The sequence below is a fragment of the Mobula birostris genome, chromosome 11, assembly GCF_030028105.1.
Source record: "Mobula birostris isolate sMobBir1 chromosome 11, sMobBir1.hap1, whole genome shotgun sequence".
NCBI classification, from domain to species: domain Eukaryota; kingdom Metazoa; phylum Chordata; class Chondrichthyes; order Myliobatiformes; family Myliobatidae; genus Mobula; species Mobula birostris.
Window position 1 is genome coordinate 5843414 of NC_092380.1, and position 19914 is coordinate 5863327.

Here is a 19914-nt window from a genome sequence, read left to right on the forward strand (position 1 = left end):
CCCTTCAGCCCATCTAGGCTGTTTCAAACCATTTAAACTGCCTACTCCCATCATCCTGCACCAGGACCATAGCCCTCCTTACCCCTCCCATCCATATTCCTATCCAAGCTTCTCTTGCGTGTTGAAATTGTGCTCACATCTACCACTTGTGCTGGCATTTCGTTCCACACTCTCACGACCCTCCTGAGTGAAGAAGTTTTCCCTCATGTTCCCCTTAAACTTTTCACCTTTCACCCTTAACCTGTGGCCTCTGGTTGTACTCCCACCCAGCCTCAGTGGAAAAACCTGCTTGCATTTACCCTATCTGTACCCCTCATAATTTTTTATACCTCTATCAAATCTCCTCTCTATCTTCTACATTCCAAGAAATAAAATCCTAACCTACGATAGGGTCTTTTAAGAGGCTCCTGGATAGGTACACGGAGCTTAGAAAAACAAAGGGCTATGGGTCACCCTAGGTAATTTCAAAAGTAAGTACGTGTTCAGCATAGCACTGTGGGCCAAAGGGCCTGTATTGTGCTGTAGGTTTTCTATGTTCTACGCAATCTTATAACTCAAGTCCTCCAGACCTGGCAACATTCTTGTAAATTTTCTCTGTATTCATTCAACCTTGTTTACGTCTTTCCGGTAGGTCAGTGACCAGAATGGTGCACAATACTCCAAATTAGACCTCTCTAATGTCTTATACAACTTCAACATAACATTCCATCTCCTATACTCAATACTTTGATTTATGAAGGCCAATGTGGCAAAAACTTTCTTTACGAACATATCTACCTGTGACACCACTTACATCAGTGTATGTCAGACATTTAAATTTAATAGTAGAATATTACAGTACAGTACAAACACCACAATATTGTGCCAACCCTTAACCTACTCTAAGATCAATCTAACCCTTCCTCCTACATAGCCCTCCATGTTTCCATCAGCCACGTGGCCACCTAGGAGTTTCTTACACAAAATGCTGGAGGAACTCATCAGGCAAAGCAGCATATGTGGAAAAGACAGATGTTTCGGGCCAGAATGTGAACTGTACTCTTTTCCATAGATGCTGCCCGGCCTGTTGAGTTCCTCCGGCATTTTCTGTGTGTTGCTCGTATTTCCATCATCTGCAGATTTTCTCTTGTTTGTAGGAGTTTCTTAAAGGCCCCTAATGTATCTGCCACTGCACCCGGCAGAACATTCCATGCATTTATCACTCTGTCTTTTAATTAAAGAAAAAAACAAACTTGTCTCTGGCAGCTCCCCCTACAATTTCCTCCAGTCATCTTAAAATTATATGCTTTCATATTGGTCATTTCCACCTTGGGGGGAGAAGGTCTCTAGTTGCCCATTGGATCTAGGCATCTTGTTCATCTTTCTCAAGTCACCTTTCGTCCTCCTTCACTCCAAAGAGAAAAGCCCTCACTCACTCAGACTATCCTTCTATTTAGGACTTCGTTCATGTGTAAGGATGTCTATAAGTTGTGCATTCCCAACCTGGGGAGATTATATTTGCTTGATTTCCTGAGTTTGTGACACAGAATCTAATTTAGTATCTCTAGATGTGGTCTTGAATCTCTTTGCCAGTACTCCTAGTGAGCTGCTTGTCTGATGTCAGTGGCAGAGACATTGGAAGGATCAACAACACCCAACAGGCTTGGACGGGAAAGTAAGGCGAAGGCTGAGCGCCGAACTTGCACCTCCCAAGACGGGTTAGGTAGATCACTGAGCAACACACAAAACACTCAGCAGGTCAGGCAGCAATCATGGAGGAAAATGGGGAGCCAACTTTTTGGGTCGACACCATTTATCTGGTCTCAATCCAAAACATTAACTGTCCACGTCCTTCCACAGATGCCACCAGACCCGCTGAGTTCACCCAGATTCTGTCACCTGTAGCCTCCCATGTCCCTAGTTAGATCAAGAATTCCAGGAATCTTGGCTGTTACCATCAATGTATCCAATTATTGTTCATTAAATGTTGGAAAATTCATGACCTACCTGGAGTTTAGCTGATTCCAGCAATATATAAAGTTGAACGAGCAACCAAACAACACATTGTGAACAGTTTTGGGCCCCTTAACAGAGAGAGGAAGTGCTGACATTGGAGAGGGTCCAGAGGAGGTTCACAACAGTTATCCTGGGAATGAAAGGGTTAATATACGAGGAGCATTTGATGGCTCTGGGCCTGTACTTGCTGGAGATTTTAAAGATGATGGAAGATCTCATTGAAATCTACTGAATATTGAAAGGCCTAGATAGAGAGGACATGAAGAAAATTTTTCGTATTGTGGGAGAGTTTAAGGCCAGAGGACATAGCCTCAGAGTGCAAGGCCATCCCTTTAGAACAGAGGTCAGGATAGATTTTTTTTTTGTAAACCAGAGGGTAGTGAATTTGTGAAATTCATTGCCACAGACTGCTGTGGAGGCCAAGTCATTAGGTGTATTTAAAGCAGAGGTTGATGGGTTCTTGATTAGTAAGGACATCAAAGGTTACAGAGAGAAGTCAGGAGAATGAGGTTGAGAAGGACAATAAATTGGCCATGTTGGAATGACAGAGAAGACTAGATGGATTGAACAGCCTAATTCTGCTCCTATGTCTTATGACTGACGTCTTATGTCTAATGTATTTGTACTCTCCACAGGGTCATAATTGTGAAGCAATCAACTAAAGATAACTTCTTGGATTCAATATGTTGCTGTTACTAGTGTCAATCTGCCTCTTGCACCTGATGACCATCATCTTTCTCATTATCGCTACCGCTAACAATGTAAGTATGGGATGGGGCGTGCACTGTTGGTTTTGCCCACTTCCGATTGGTTCTGGCACCTCATGTAATGGAGTGTTTTGGCACAGGTGGGGATCAGTCACATCCATCTCCAGTACCAGTCTTCCATCTGTGAAAATGAACCAGATTTTTTTTGAGCCTGGTCTGGTGGGAATGTCCTATAGCTATAACCTTTGACCCCCTTTCTAATCAAGAACTTATCAACCTCTGCTTTAAATATACCCCATCACTTGGCCTCCACAGCTATGTGTGCCAACAGATTCCACAGATTCAGCATCCTCAGGCTAAAGAAGTTCCTCCTCATCTCTGTTCTAAAGGGACGTCCTTCTATTCTGAGGCTGTTTCCTCCGGCCCAAGATGCACCCACTATAAGAAAGATCCTTTCCACGTCCACTGTATCTAGGCCTTTCAATATTCAATGGATTTCAATGAGATCCCAGCTCCCCCATTCTTCTAAACTCCAGTGAGTAGAGGCCCAACATTTTTTTTTGTGTGTATCCAGTGTAGACTTGCAGCGTGATCCTTATAAATTTGCCATATTTCCTATCCTCTGGAAATTTTCAAACTTGTCGAGCAAGGTCCAGCCACGAAGGCTCAGATCCCACAATTCACAACCCCAATTTCTTCCGAGATCGTGGAGGTGATCCATCGTGCTCTGAGCTGCTGGTCGGTCTTCGTTAATGATCAGAAGTAATTGGTTTGTGACGTATGTCACAAACTTGCCTTCGCACCTGCTCCTGGGTGACACTCCCTCTTCAAGGGGGATGGGGTTAGGTTGGAGTGGGTGGGCCTTAGAAAGTATTGTAGCCATTTATTAGATGCTCCGGTCAATGTGTCAGAGGATGTTTCCAAAAGAGGCAGCACAGCTTTCTGCAATGATCAATAAACCAATTATTGGAATCAAATGACCTTGCCTGGAGTCTACTCTCACCCCTGACACTCCTTCTCTGCCGCCTGTCCCACACTTACCCCAGCATGTCACCCTCACTGTTCCCAACATCTTTTTGCTCCTGCCAGATTTACAAACTCACTGTCCGCTCCACATTGGCAAATAAAGTACTGTGCAAATGTCTTAGGCACCCTAGCTACATCTAAAGTGTCTATAAAAAGTATTCACCTCCCCCACCCAGTCAGTTTTCATATTGTTTTACAACATTGAATCACAGTGGACTTAATTTCGCTTTTTTTGGACACTGATCAAAAGAAAAAAAACCTCTTGCGTCAAAGTGAAAACAGATCTCTACAAAGTGATCTAAATCAATTACAAATATAAAACACAAAATAATTGATTGCATAAAATACATGGCACACCAAATCATCACTAGTGTAGCCAACTGGTTTTAGAAGTCACATAATTAGTTAAATTGTGATCTGTTTTTGGAGGCCTGTATGCAGTCAAGGTGTTTCAATTGATTGTGGTAAAAATATACCTGTATCTGGAAGGTCCAGCTGCTGGTGAGTCAGTATCCTGGCAAAAACTACACCATGAAGACAAAAGAACACTCCAAGCAACTCCTTGGAAAGGTTATTGAAAAGCACAAGTCAGGAGATGAATACAAGAAATTTCCAAGTCAATAAATATCCCTTGGAGTACAGTTAAGTTAATCATCAAGAAATGGAAAGAACTTGGCACAGCTGTAAATCTGCCTAGAACAGGCAGCCTACAAAAACTGAGTGACCGAGCAAGAAGGGGATTAGTGAGTGAGGCCACCAAGAGACCTATGACAACTCTGGAGGAGCTACAAGCTTCAGTGGTTGAGATGGAAGAGACTGCGCATACAATTGTTGCCCGGGTGTTTCACCTGTCACAGCTTTTTGGAAGAGTGGCAAAGAGAAAGCCACTATTGAAAAAAAACTCATGAAATCTCAGCTAGAGTTTGCCACAGAGCATGTGGGAGACTCTGAAGTCAGCTGGAAGAAGGTTCTCTGGTCTGATGAAATCAAAGTTGAGCTTTTTGGCCATCAGACTATACACTATGTTTGGCATAAGCCAAACACCACACAAAAACACATCATCCCTACCATGAAGCATGGTGGTAGCCGTTGTGGAGCTGCTTCACTGCAGCAGGCCCTGGAAGGCTTGTGAAGGTAGAGAGTAAAATGAATGCAGCAAAATACAGGGAAATCCTGGAGGAAAACCTGATGCAGTCTGCAAGAGAACTGCGACTTGGGAGAAGATTTGTTTTCCAGCAAGACAATGACCCCAAGTATAAAGCCAAAGCTACACAGGAATGGTTTAAAAACAACAAAGTTAATGTCCTGGAATGGCCACGTCAGAGTCCAGGCCTCAGTCCAACTGAGACTTGAAAAGGGCTGTTCACTCATGATCCCCATGCAATCTAACAGAGCTTAAGCATTTTTGTAACGAATGGGGGAAATTGCAGTATCCAAATGTGCAAAGCTGATGGAGACCTATCCACACAGACTTAAGGACTTAAGGCTGTAATTGCAGCCAAGTGTGCATCTACTAAATGCTGACTTGAAGAGATGAATACTTAAGCAATCAGTTATTTTGTGTTTTATATTTGTAAATAATTCAGATCGCTTCATAGACACAAAAGAGTCTTTTTCTGTTATTCAGTGTCAAAAAAACAAATTAAATCCACTGTGACTCAATGTTGTAAAACAATAAAACATGAAAACTTTCAAGGGGGGTGAATACTTTTTATAGGCACTGTTTGCCTAAGAATTTTGCACAGAACCATGCAGGTTAGCATAAGTGAGTTTTGGGCAGGCTATGTTTGCGCTGGAAGCATGGCAATACTTGTGGGCTGCCCAGCACTGATTTGACACATAACATTTCACTGTATGTTTTGATGCATATGTGACAAATAAAACTATAATCAATAGCGAAGAGTCTAGGACAGGAGGCACAGCCTCAAAATAGTCAGATGTCCATTTGGAAAGAAGATGAGGAATTTCTCTTGCCAGAGAGTGGTGAATCTGTGAAATTCATTGCCATGGATGCTGTGGATGCAAAGTCATTGGGTATATGTATTTAAAGCGAAGGTTGATAGGTTCTTAATTAGCAATTAGTAAGAGTGCCAAAAGTTGTGAGAAGAAGGCAGAAGAATGTGGTGGTGAGGGAATACAAATCATTCATGATCGAGTAGTAGAGCAGTCTCAATAGGCGGAATGGTCCAAATGTGCTTCTTGTATCTTATAGTCTTATCAACAGTGAATGTTGGGAGGAAACTGTAGGTCAGACAGCATCCGTGGAAAGAGACAGTGTTAACATTTTAGGCCAAAAATCATTTGGACAGAATTGGGAAAGAGAGACTTCATCAGAATTGGGAAAGCGAGTAGAAAGTTAGTGTCAAGTTGCAGAAAAGGGGAAGGAATGGATAGGTCAAAGGGAATACCTGCGGTAGGGAGAGGTCAGAGTATGTTGTAGGGTTTGTCTTCTGGACATATGAGCTAATGTGGTTAATTGGCGGAGGATGCACTGATCCCAAGGAGAGTGATAATGTCTTGTTGGGACGTATCAGCTTGTGGTAATGGAGAAACAGTAAATGATCTAAATTCACAGAACTTGCAGTAGGAGAGGCCAGTTCGGAGACAAAATGTAGAGAATTTGCTAGAATTCCCACAGCTGTAGAGAGTCCAGATGAGTGAGGAAGAGCTTCCCAATTCTCCACCCTGCTGCCATTCTGACCCATTTGTAAGTGACCTCCTGCAGTGAGGAACGACACCCTTTTTAATTCTAAGCATATTGCAGCTTTCCAGACTTCAGGTAACTTGCCTTGTTTCACAACTGAGCGTTCCTGCCTCTTGGGAATAATTCTGAAAGTGCGTAGCTCGGGTGGCTGATGGTCGGGTTGAGTTGTTCTCCGATCTTGGCAATTTACTCAAACGTTTCGTCACCATACGAGGAGACATCGTCAATGCGCTGTTAATTGTGGCCAGTCCTCTGACTGCTTGGCCTTTATACACTTTTCAATCAGCTGATTGGACATCATTTTGGAAACTCAATTGTGATGTGGAGAGGAAATCTCATCGCTGATGGTGAATTTTGTGTGTTATGATCTGGAATTTTACCTGCATTGGCTCATAAACAGGGTCACGGCGCAAGCTAACATACGGCATGCAAGAGAATTTCTAGAAGCATGGTTTTCCACAAACAATTCTGTAAACCAGCACATTGACCATGATCCTATTCATGAGCCGATGCCAATAAAATTCCAAACCACAGCGCACACAGTTCGCCACACAGCAATCAGTAACGAGATTTCCTGACCCCACCACAGCTGGGTTTCTGAAATTATGTCCATCTGCTGATTGAAAAGTATATAAGGGCCAAGTATTCAGAGGAAACACTGCAATCAGCAGCATACTGATGACGTTTCCTCACATGGCGATGAAACTTTGCGAGTAAATTGCCAAGATCGGAGAACAACTCAACCCAAACATTTCTGCCTGTCTTCTAGTGATCTTTGGCTTGGAATTCTTCTTCCATTAGCACAGCCTGCCTTGCAGAGACATTCTCACCTTCCTGCTGTTAGTAACACAGCACCTTCTTTCTTTCTTTCTTCCATATTTTTATTAATTTCTTACATAAAAGAATAGAGTACAGTACAATATATAATATGTATCGATTACAATATATTGAAATCACAGATAAAGTGTAATTACCCCATATCCATATAAAATTCAATCTAAACATAATATTGAAAAGAGGTAATTTTATGATACAAAAAATCTAAACCTACTACCAGGAAAAAAAAACAGCTGTTAGGTTAAAAAAAAAAGGAAGAAATCCTTAACATGTGGTAAAACATATTACTAGCCAACATCTGTGCTTAATAGCAAATCAAAGATTTTGAAAATAATTCCGAAAAGGTCCCCACAATGTTAAAAGGTTCAGAATTTGAACAGCGAATTGTCTATAAATTTAAGCAAGACATAACATCATGTAACCAATGATTATGAGTCGGCGGAGTGGCATCCTTCCACTTAAATAACAATGCCCTCCCGGCTATAAGGGAGATAAAGGCCAAAATATGCAGATTATGTGTCTCCAAAATAATACCATTTCCTCCAAAAATACCAAATAAGACAGTCAAAGGATTAGGGTTAAAATTTACTTTAAAAAGCTCCGAAAAAGTTTGAAATACTGCCTTCCAATATCTTTCAAGACTCGGACAAAAACATATGGATCAATGAACCTTCTCCATTAGTACATCTATCACAAAAGGGAGATATATCCGAATAAAAATGAGACAGCCTATCCTTAGGCATATGGGACTGCACCTTCTAACTGTCCCTATTAACCCATTATGACCAGAGAGCCTCTGCAGATTATCTCCATGGCAACCATTGTCTTGCCCTTTCACTGATATTCCCTTTGTCCTATCAATCCCTCTCTGCAGTTTAGACCTTTTGAGGCCTCCGTTCATCAGAGTTGACCATGGATGCTGCGTCTTAGCTGTCTACATGATTCACAAGCCAGGCCAGTATGATACGGAGTGCGAGCTGTTGCCCATACAGCAGGCTCCCCCTCTCCACGCAGCTGATGAACCCAAAGGAAGGGCAGAGGCAGATGCAATTTGCCACCAGCATTGCAGGAGTTGCCAGTCAGTGCTGAACTCAATGTAGGACTGCCTTGGGGGCTCCAGCTCTGGAATTTCCCCTCAGAGTTTACTCCCTGTGAGCGGGCATAGCAGCGGACAGTGAGGTCAGCTGAGAAGATCATCGGGGCCCTCTTCCTGCCATCACAGACACCTACACCACACACTGCATCCGTAAAGCAAACAGCATTATGAAGGACCCCATGTACCCCTCATATAAACTCTTCTCCCTCCTGCCATCTGGCAAAAGGCACCGAAGCATTCGGGCTGTCATGACCAGACTATGTAACAGTTTCTTCCCCCAAGCCATCAGACTGCTAAATACCCAGAGCCTGGACTGACACCAACCTACTGCCCTCTACTGTGCCTATTGTCTTGTTTATTATTTATTGTAATGCCTGCACTGTTTTGTGCACCTTATGCAGTCCTGGATAGGTCTGTAGTCCAGTGTAGTTTTTGTGTGTTTTTTCTCTTACGTAGTTCAGTGTAGTTTTTGTAGTGTTTCATGTATCACCATGGTCCTGGAAAACGTTGTCTCATTTTCTGTACCAGCAGTAATGGTTGAAATGACAATAAAAAGTGACTAGGCAGCAGAAGTTTGAGATAAGAGTTTTTCTTCTCCTAGATGAGCTGCCAGCCATAGCTGACAAGCCCCATCTGCCCGAAGCGACTAGTTTCAAGGCACGAGTAACCCACCTTTTCCCCCTACTCCTGTCAGTAGAAATGGTTCTCAGACATCCCACCCTGCAAAAACTCATTTCAGGGAGGTAGCACCATCAATTTCCGGGAGAGGTGGGATGTCTGCAATAGAGTAGCTCCTGAGCAGCCAGCCAGCTAGATTAAATAACGTTAGCTATGCTAATGAACGAATGACACCTGTTAAACTCACCTCAACATGTCTTTTACAGTCTGAACCCACCACGGGCAATAGAAAAGTCACTGTTGCAAACAGTGCAGTGAGCAACACTGTCATTATTTTGACCCCTATTAGGCAGGGGTACACTTTAGTGTAGTCTGGGGTGACGTACGTTTCATATTTTCTTTTTTTGGAACACTTTCCCATGGCGCGCGTGTTCTCTCTCTCTCTCTCTCTCTCTCTCTCTCTCTCTCTCTCTCTCTCTCTCTCTCTCTCTCGCTCTCGCTCTCGCTCTCGCTCTCGCTCTCGCTCTCTCGCTCTCGCTCTCGCTCTCGCTCTCTCTCTCTTTTCTCTCACTCGCTCTCAAAAAAATTGATTTCCGTGATATTGTATATAATTTGCGGGCATCAGGGAGCCACTATTAATATGCAGGAGACTCCCAGAACTTCCGGGAGAGGTGGGATGTCTAGGTTCCACCAGACTTAGTAGCTAAGCCACACGTGAAGGCCAGGAGCTAGACTTGGTTGTCAGACACAATTGGAGCAAACACCACTGGGAGCATTTAATAGGTAGTGGGAGCTTGTCTCCATTACCATCCCAAGCTATAACAACCCGAAGGAACTTAGACCTAACTTAGTTTTTAACTTTTCCAGTTCTGAAGAAAGATTGCTGACTCAAAGCATTGACCCTGCACCACTCTCCACAGTTGCTGCCCAGTTTCCTGAGTATTCCTTGCACTTTCTGCTTTTGCACAAATTTCCGGCATCTGCGGTATTTTTCAGAGGGTTCGCAAGGCTAAGTTACCCAGTGATTTTGGGGAAGAAAAGATTGATGGATGGAATGGGTTTCTGGGGTTGAGAAGGGAACTGATCTTGGCTTGACTGAATTGATCAGACAGGAGGCAGTCTAATCCAGCTGGGATAAAACTGGGAGCAATGTCTCTGGGGCGAGGTGGTGAGCAGAATTGTGTTAGGGAGAAGGACAAACACCAGATCAGAATTGTCAGGGTTAGTATCGCTGGCATACAGTATGTCTTGAAACTTGTTTCGTGGCAGCAGTACATTATAATAAGTCTATAAATTACACTATAAATTACAAATAGTGTATATTAAAAAAAAAGTGCAAAAAGAGAGAAAAAATACTGAGGTTGTATTCACGGGTTCATTGTGCATTCAGAAATCAGATGGCAGAGGGGAAGAAGTTGTTCTTGAATTGTTGAGTGTGTGCCTTCAGGCTCCTGTACCTCCTCCCTGATGGTAGCAATGAGAAGAGGGCACGTCCTGGCTGATGGGGGTCCTTAACGATGGACGCTGCCTTTTGACGCATCTCTTTTTAAAGATGCCCTGGATGCTGGGGAGGCTAGTGTCCATGGTGGAGCTGGCCGAGCTTACAACTTTCTATGCAGCCTTTTCTGACCCTGTGCAGTGGCCCCTCCATCCCAGAAGGTGATGCAGCCAGTTAGAATGCTCTCCACGGTACATTGTGAGTGTCTTTGGTGACAGCAATCCTCGAACGCTTAAGGAAGTATCAGGATATCAACAGGATACATTGATAAACAACGGCCATCCAGGCCAGCGATTGTGTCTCAGCTCGGGATCTGATTAAAATTGCGTCTATCCGAATCATGGTTAGCAATTTGTTCATTGGCCTGTATTTCTCACCCCCACCCCAATTCTTTTGCATCCTGTATGGTGACTGTTTCTTCTGCTCATAGGTTTGGTGGACCACAGATGATTATGGCACGGACATTTGGAAGGGATGTTTCTACAGCAACGGCACCTGTTTTGCTATAGACTATAAAAGTTTGGATGGTAAGCCCACTTGCCACTGGCATCCAAATTCTGTGTTGTCTATTGCTCCCTGGATACCCTGTCTCGGTTTTAATCGGGTTTATTCAATGAGGCAGTCTCTCAGATACAACCTTAGGGTTCATAGAGAAGTAAAGCACAGAAACAGGCCCTTTGGCCCATCTAGTCCATGCCGAAACTATTTAAACTGCCTGCAGTGGGATCTTAGCCCTTCATATTCCCACTATCCATGTACCTAATTTGTCATCTTTTGGCCGTTTATCAGTCTTTTTTTTTAAAATATAAAAGGACTTAAAGGTGAGTTTAATTCATCACCTGTGCGTTGAAACATACAGAGATATGTGTTGCCCATGTTGAGGATGTGCTGGGGGCAGCCAGCGAGTGTCAGCACACTTCCAACCCTAACGTAGCGTTCCCACGGCTTACTGACCCTAGCTCATACGTCTTTGGAATGTGGGAGGACATGGAGGAAACGTATGCGGTCACGGGGAGACGTACAAATTTCTTACAGGCAGCGGTGGGGATTGAACCCCAGTCTTACAGCGGGCACTGTGAAGTGTTACACGAACCTCTACGTTACCGTGCCAAGCTGGAAGAGAAAAGGAACCTATTGTCAGAAGATGGACTTCTGACCTCTCAGTCTACTGCAGCTCCATAAACCCTAGTTAGACCACACTTGGAATTGCACCACCAAGCACATCTTTCCCTCCCTTTCTCTCCCCCCCCAAACTTCCTGCTCTCTGCAAGGATCGCTCCCTTCGCAACTCCCTTGTCCATTCGTCCCTCCCCAATGATCTCCCTCCTCGTACTTATCCTTGCAAACAGAGTAAGTGCTCCACCTGCCCCTACACCACCTCCCTCAGCACCATCCAGGGCCCCAAGCAGTTCTTCCAGGTGAGGCTGTTGGGGTCATGTCCTGTGCCTGGTGCTCCTAGTGTGGCCTCTTGTGTATTGGCGAGACCCGACGTAGATTGGGAGACCACTTCACTGAGCACCTGCACTCCGTCTGCCCGAGAAAGCAGGATCTCCCAGTGGCCACCCATTTTAATTCCACTTCCCATTCCTGTATGGCTATCCATGGCCGCCTCCACTGTTGTGATGAGGCCACACTTGGTTTGCAGGAACAACACCGTATATTTCATTTCAGTAACCTCCAACCTGATGTTATGAACACTGATTTTTTTTGAACTTCTGGTAATAGTCATAGTCATACTTTATTAATCCCGGGGGAAATTAGTTTTTGTTACAGTTGCTCCATAAATAATAAATAGTAATAGAACCATAAATAGTTAAATAGTAATATGTAAATTATGCCAGTAAATTATGAAATAAGTCCAGGACCAGCCTATTGGCTCGGGGTGTCTGACCCTCCAAGGGAGGAGTTGTAAAGTTTGATGGCCACGAGCAGGAATGACTTCCTATGACGCTCAATGTTGCATCTCGGTGGAATGAGTCTCTGGCTGAATGTACTCCTGTGCCCACCCAGTACATTATGTAGTGGATGGGAGACATTGACCAAGATGGCATGCAACTTGGACAGCATTCTCTTTTCAAACCCCACCGTGAGAGAGTCCAGTTCCATCCCCACACCATCACTGGCCTTACGAATGAGTTTGTTGATTCTGTTGGTGTCTGCCACCCTCAGCCTGCTGCCCCAGCACACATCAGCAAACATGATCACACTGGCCACCACAGACTCGTAGAACATCCTCAGCATCGTCCAGCAGATGTTAAAGGACCTCAGTCTCCTCAGGAAATAGAGACGGGTCTGACGCTTCTTGTAGACAGCCTCAGTGTTCTTTGATCAGTCCAGTTTATTGTCAATTCATATCCCCAGGTATTTGTAATCCTCCACCATGTCCACACTGACCCCCTGGATGGAAACAGGGGTCACCGGTACCTTAGCTCTCCTCAGGTCTACCACCAGCTCCTTTCCTTCACCATTTCCCATCCCCTTTTCCCGCTCTCAATTTATCTCCTTGCCAGCCCATTCCTCCTGGTGCTCCTCCCCCCTTTTCCTTCTTCCATGGCCTTCTGTTTCTTTCAACAATTTACTTCCCTTCACTTCATCTCTCTTCCCTTCGGGTTTCACCTGTCACCTTGTATTTCTCTCTCCCGTCCCCCCAGCTTTCTTTCTCCAGTCCTGCCGAAGGGATTTGGCCTGAAATACTGACTGTACTCTTCTCCTAGATGCTGCCTGTCCTGCTGAGTTCCTCCAGCACTTTGTGTGTGTGTGTGTGTTGCTCAGATTTCCAGCATCTGCAGATCTTCTCTTGTTTGTGATTGGTTTACCACACTTGGAGTATGATGTTTAGTTCTAGTCGTCTCATTAAGGGAAGGATGGGAAGCTTTAGGGAGGGTGCAGAGGAGATTTACCAGGACGCTGCCTGGATTGGAGAAAATGGCTTATGAGGGTAGTTGTGGGAGCTGGAGCTTTTCTCTTTGGAGAGGAGGAGGAGGATGAGAGGTGACTTGACAGCGTGTACGAGGTGATAAGTGGCTTAGAGTGGACTGCCAGAGACTTCTCCCAGGGTGGAAATGACTAATACAAGGGGGCACAACTTTAGGGTATTTGGAGGAAAGTACGAGGGGGGTGGGGATACGTGGAATGTGCTGCCAGGGGTGGTGGTAGAGGCAGGTACATTAGGGACATCTACAGGACCCTGAGGTAACCATTTTAGCTTTCATCCATGTGTCTGAGGGAGGGAAGGGTTAGATTAATCTTGGAGTAGGTTAAACGTTCAAAGCAACATCATGGGCTAAGGGTTTATATTGCACGGTACTGTTCCACATTCTAGGAAAAGATTGTTTAGAGCAGGGGTTCCCAACCTTTTTAGATGCTGTGAACCAATACCATTAAGCAAGGTAAGCAAACTTGCACGCTAGTTTGGGAACCTTGGTTTAGAGAATGGAAAACGCTGGGAAAAATGGAGGGAATGAAAATAAAAGTTTGTATCAGTTTTCTGTGTTTTTTTTTTCTACTATTTGTTGGATTGTGGTGTCAAATTGTTAACTACTTTCTGTTTTTCTTATAGTTTAACTTATTATGCTTGTGTTTCTATAAACATGTTCAGTGAATATTTTCTAGAAATATCAGTACAGATGCTTCTGAATTTTTCTAGAAACCTCTTGGTTTTCAGTAGCAGGTATCAAGCCACTTGAATCTGGGAAGTTTCTTGGTTAATTGTTATCACTGGAATTTCATATCTCTCGTCTGAGATAATGACTGCTTTTGCTTTAACCTCTCTGCTCTTTTTTTGATCATTTTCTGCTCTTGTAACACTTCAAAGTACACTTACGATCAAAGTATATATATATATACAACTTTGAGATTCATCTACTTACAGGCAGCCGTGAAACTCACTAGATCCCATTTTATAAAAGACGGTCAAACGCCCAATGTGTAGGGAGGAGGGGAAAAAAAACAAATCATGCAAACAGTAACTGCAGGCAAATAGCCTTCTGAACTGCAGTCCTCAAAGGGAGTCCAAGACACATAGTTTAGTGCAGAGCCAGAGCAAATGTCGCAGAGCATTAAGCTGAATCAGCCCACCCATCACCTTGGGCCCTGACACCCTGACCTTTTCAATCTGGCCCAGCGCTTAAATCGTCGTTCAGTCACCTCAGTATCCTCTGGTGCCTGGACACTGTCACCTGGATTTGGCCCGTACCTGACCTTCCTGATTCAGCAAGGCACTTAAGCTGATCAAACCCTGGTTCTTCCTCACTTTCGCCTTTCCTCTGTTCTGTCACATCGAATGCCTCCAAGTCCAGAGGGAAGTCACAGCCTACTGTCTACAATGGTCATTTGCCAGAAAAGGAGTGACTAACAAAGTATTTACCTGTTTTTCCCCCTCTCGTTAGCCACCAGCCAGAAGTTGCTGAGATTCACCAGTGCCATCTTAAACCCGATTACTTAATCGTTAGCAATAAGTTATGTCTCATTGTTGACTTTTGAAGAACCTTTTGATTACAAATGTATTAGAATCTAATGAATTAATGTATTGAAGTTTGTAGAAAAGAGGAAGAAATGGAAAACATCCCCTAACTAGGTAGTCTTGGTTTCTCTCTTCACCTGGTGACCTTTCAACTTGTACCTCTAGAATCCTTGCAGGCGATCCAGGCGTGCATGGTGCTGGCTGTGATCTTCAGCTGCTGTGGGCTCTTCGTTTTCATCTGCCAGCTCTTTACACTGAATCAAGGAAATCGATTCATCTTCACCGGTGTCTTCCAGCTGCTCGCCTGTAAGTCTGCATACATTTTGCTCTTAGAAATAATCCAGAAGATGTAAGGCTCGAGTGGTCGACGGTTCGGTTGAGCTGCTCTCCGACCTTGGCAATTCACTTGCAAACGTTTCGTCACCACGCGAGGAGATGTCGTCGGTGCGCTGTTGATTGTGGTGTGTCCTCCGAATGCTTGGCCTTCATACACTTTTCAATCAGCTGATTGGCCGCCATTTCAGAAACTCGGTTGTGATGTGGCGAGGAAGTCTGGTCGCTGATTGCCCGTGCGGTGAACTTCGTGGTCGGGAATTTTGTCCTCATCAGCTCATAAGTAGGATCGAGGACTGTGTGTTCATTTAAGAACTGTTGGTGGGAACCACACTTCTAGGAATTCCCTTGTGTGCCGGGTTTTCGTTTGCTCCATGACTTGTACTGATGCCCAGTTAACCAGTGAAGATCGAGAGGGGCACAAATTCGGCTGGACATCAGTGAAAGTCATGGTGCAAGTGAACATGCGGCAAGCAAGAGAATTCCTAGAAGCGTGGTTTTCCACGGACAATTCAGTAAACAAACATGTAGACCTCAATGCTATTTATGAGCTGTTGCCAGCAAAGTTCCCGACCATAATGCATGAAGTTCACTGCACAGCCACTCGGCGACGAGATTTCTTCCTCACATCACAATTGAGTATCCGAAATGACGTTTAAATTTGCTGATTGAAAAGTGCATATAAACGCCAAGCATCTGGACAGCGCACTGAGGATGTCTCCTCGCGTGGTGATGAAATGTTTACAAGTAAATTGCCAAGCTCGGAGGACAACATTTTGTTCTTTGTAGTCACCTGCGGTTGATGGTCAGAGGGATTCAAGAAGAAAAAATAGCAGCTGTAGTTAAATCATTGCGTTCTAGAAGTCCTGGGACATGCAAGAAACAGGAAGGAAATAGCTAGGTGCCCTCATGCAAGGTCTGACAGTCTTATTCATTTATTAAAAGGATGTATAAAATCAGGAAATCAAGTGTTTTGAATCCATCTTGTGGTCTGATCAATCACTAACTTCTTCTCATAGAACAGGGGTTCCCAACCTTTATCATGCTATGGATCAATACCAATAAGCAAGGGGTCTGTGGATCTCAGGTTGGGAACCCCTGAGGTAGAGTCATAGAGCTCTACAGCATAGAACAAGGCCCTTCAGCCCATCTAGTCTGTGCTAAACAACTATTCTGCCTATTCCCATTGACCTGCACCCTGGACATATCTCTCCCATCCATGTACCCATCTAAATTTCTCTTAAATGTTGAAATCAAACCTGTATCCACCTCCTCCACTCGCATCTTGCTCCACTCCGTCATCACCGTCTGAGTGAAGACGTTCACTCTTAACCCACGATCTCTAGTTCTAGTCTCACCCAGCCTCAGTGGGAAAAGCCTGCTTGCATTTACCCGAATAATTTTGTATACCTTTATCAAACCTCTCCTCATTCTCCCATGCTCTAGGGCAGGGATTCTCTACCTTTTTTACACCATAGACCCCTACCATGAACCAAAGGCTCCACGGACCTCGGGAATAAATTCTTAACATATTCAACCTCCCCTAACTATAAGCCGATTAAACCTAAAAATCAACTGAGTTTCCTATTTTGAGTATCTGCGTTTATTTATCCACATTGTGGTCTTGGATCAGCATCTGCCTGTCCCCTGTTAGTGTCCTCTGCTGCCCTCGCAGTGCGGATAAGCAAAGCTTTGCAGTGAGTTAAACACCGTCTCAAAAAAGAAATCACCCAAGGCAACTTTCAGGGCTTTTACTGAGATCTTGAATTTGAATCTGCAGCAAGTTAAATAGTACTAAATTCAATACAGAATCACCACGTGTCTTAAAACTGTTGATTATTCTCGCAATCAGTATTAACCAATATAATACATGTACACATCACTCTATAACTATGCCCTGTGAACAAGAGTAAATTTGTGGTACAATATCTTACTAGCAATATTTTGTTGTTGTTCCTCTCCGCACCTGTGGCGCACCGGGTGGCAACCTAGCCATTTCTTTAGCGTTTTTGTCTGTTTTTTACGAGGTCGAGTTGCTAGCTTGACGTTCAGCCCAGCACGGGTGGAAAGCGTGTGAAGAGCGGGCCGGATTCGAACCCACTCCGGTGCGGATGCTGGCTATAATAGCAATGGGCGATAAACATAATACTTCCCTCAAAACGTTCGCCAATATTAACAAAATATAAGACTCATGGATATTGCTGTTTTGCTGGATGCGTATCTTTTCACCACGTGCTTCAAGTTAGTTCACACAGGAAATGATATAAAAAAAGAAATAGCTTGTGTACAGGAAGTGATGTTCAACTGCTCCTCTAGAGACCAGAACATGTCCTGAGCACCCATGTGGCAGTCTGCAAGAAAGGATGGCTCTCCTCTGAGGCTCTTGCGGAGTATTTTTGATGATTTTGTTAATATTTAAAGCTTCAGTGTGGAGACCACTTTGTCTAGCGGTGAAATGAAAGGTGCTTTTGTGTCCTCCTCCAGGTTTGTGTGTGGTGATCGCGGCAAGCATCTACACCATTTACTTCCACCGTGACGACAAGACTGGCTGGTACGGCTCCTCCTATGTCCTGGCCTGGCTCTGTTTCCCCTTGACACTGGCCAGCGGGATAATGTACACGATACTTCGCAAGAGAGAGTAGGCCTCCCCCGACGGCCGATGTACAAGGCTCAGGGAAAATGGATCTTGGGGCCTAGTTAAATTTTTTTTAAATGTTAAACTGGATTTCCATTTTGAAAAGACAATGCTATTTTTGTAAATTCTTTGTCCTTTACTCGTACTCTCTTGTGCACCTCTGTCCCCAACCTCCCCCCCACCACACGAACCCATGCCTGCTATCTGTTAGCTGAAAGGTGGGCAGCCTACCCAAGGGCCTGCCCTGTGAGTAGCACAGAGGCCATCCTCAAATGAGAGGATCTTGCCTCCCTGTTTCTCACACAAACTCGGGGCAATACATATTTTAAATAATTACATAATAGGCACTCTTGTTTTTCCCCTGCCTCCGCCCCCTCCGCTTACAAAAATCTGGGTCTTATGGTCTTGGGGAGTGAGGAAATTTGAATTGATAGAAATCCTGATAGGGTTCATCATTAGTCAGGGCATCAGAAGTTACCAGGAGAATGGGGTTGAGAGGGATAATAAATCAGCCACGCTGGAACAACAGAGCAGGCTTAATGGGCCGAATGGCCTAATTCTGCTCTTGCGTCTAATACCTCAGACACTGCCATCTACCAGAGAAGAACGTGCACTCCTTTTGAAAACTCCCGTGGTCGGTTGATTGAATTCTGGTCAGAAGCTAAGTTGCCCAGATCCAGAAGATATCTCTGGCCAATAAACGACTTGTTTCTTTTTCTTCCCATGCCGGTGTACTCAAAGTAGATTTATTCCTAAAGCTGTCTTCGTTTTGCCTTAGCGCTTCTTACCATTATAGTCTTGTGGCTTCTGTTCCACTCCCTCCTTTGGGAGGGGAGGGGTGAAGTGGGCGGGCAGGCAGCTCTCTTCAGAAGGATGGTTGGGGCTGGGTGTGAGACCCACCACACACAAGATCCAATCAAGCAAAATGGTATTAAGTTGCGACGCAGCATGAGGCCTCTTCATTCAGCTTGGAGTTTAGTCACATAGTGCTTCAAACAGCTTCCTTAAGATAAGGGTGGATCCTAATCTGCTTCTCAGAAAAGTCTTGATAGGTTTCAGCGCCATTTTATCTATACATTATTCCTCTTTATTACTGGGGGAAAATAAAATAGCCCTTCAGGATTCCCTCTAGAAACTTGGCAAATCAGGTAGCATCTATGGAGGGGAATAAATAGCTGACGTTTCAGTCTAATGAAGGGTCTCAGCCCGAAACGCCAGCTCTTTTATTCCTATTCGTGGATGTTGTCCGACCTATTGGGTTCCCCCGGCGCGTTGTGTGTTCCGGAAGGTTCCAGCATCTCTTGTGTTTTAAAAATCCCTTTTTGATCAATTTTTAAAAAAGATCTTAAATCTCTCTCAGGCTAACTATTATATTCCCAGCATCTAGTTTAATTAATTATATATTTTTAAAAAAGAAACCACCAGGTGGAAAATACAAGAGCAAACACACAACCAGCCGATCCCATTCCCACCTTCCATTGTAGAAGTTGTTTCGTTCTGATGTATTCCTCAGTGAAAGTTCGTTAGAGTTGGATTAATCTTTTCAGACTTTCACTCCCCCCCCCCCACATACACACACACACACACAAACACACTTCCAATCAGTGTTCAGTGTAGATTTACTAAAGAGTCGCTGTGATCTTTGCACTGTTGTGGGGACGTGGGGGTGCCATTTTGACTTTATTTTGTAATACCAATGCTGTATAAACTATTTTGAAAGTAACAAAATACAACTCTTCCTAATTAGTACTTCATAAATTGCCTGTGGAGTGGCTGACCAAAGTGCCGTCTGTTGTATTGTGAATGTTCCTTCCAGTGAGTTTTCAGTCATTCCTTACACTTGGCTCTGTCAAGCTCTTCCAAAGATGCTCCTTCTCCCAAAGTTATTTGTACCCAAAGCTCTGGAAATGAGTAGTCAGCGACCAGTGTTTGGTGTTACACTGACCTGCAAACCCTAAGAGAATATCTCTGACTTGAGATGTGGCAGCAAAATGGACGGGTGA

General features: G+C 44.2%; 1 protein-coding gene across 2 annotated transcripts in view; it reads left to right on the forward strand.

Annotated features, from left to right (window-relative positions):
• Positions 1–19506, forward strand: part of LOC140204771 (peripheral myelin protein 22-like) — a 40562-nt gene extending 21056 nt beyond the window's left edge. For both annotated transcript variants that reach the window (XM_072271540.1, XM_072271541.1), the window contains exons 2-5: positions 2631–2756; positions 10912–11008; positions 15109–15249; positions 17761–19506. In XM_072271540.1, the coding sequence (XP_072127641.1) occupies positions 2679–2756; positions 10912–11008; positions 15109–15249; positions 17761–17918 (474 nt within the window). In that variant the 5' untranslated portion in view covers positions 2631–2678 and the 3' untranslated portion in view covers positions 17919–19506. The remainder of the gene's footprint in view (positions 1–2630; positions 2757–10911; positions 11009–15108; positions 15250–17760) is intronic.
• Positions 19507–19914: the final 408 nt, after the last annotated feature.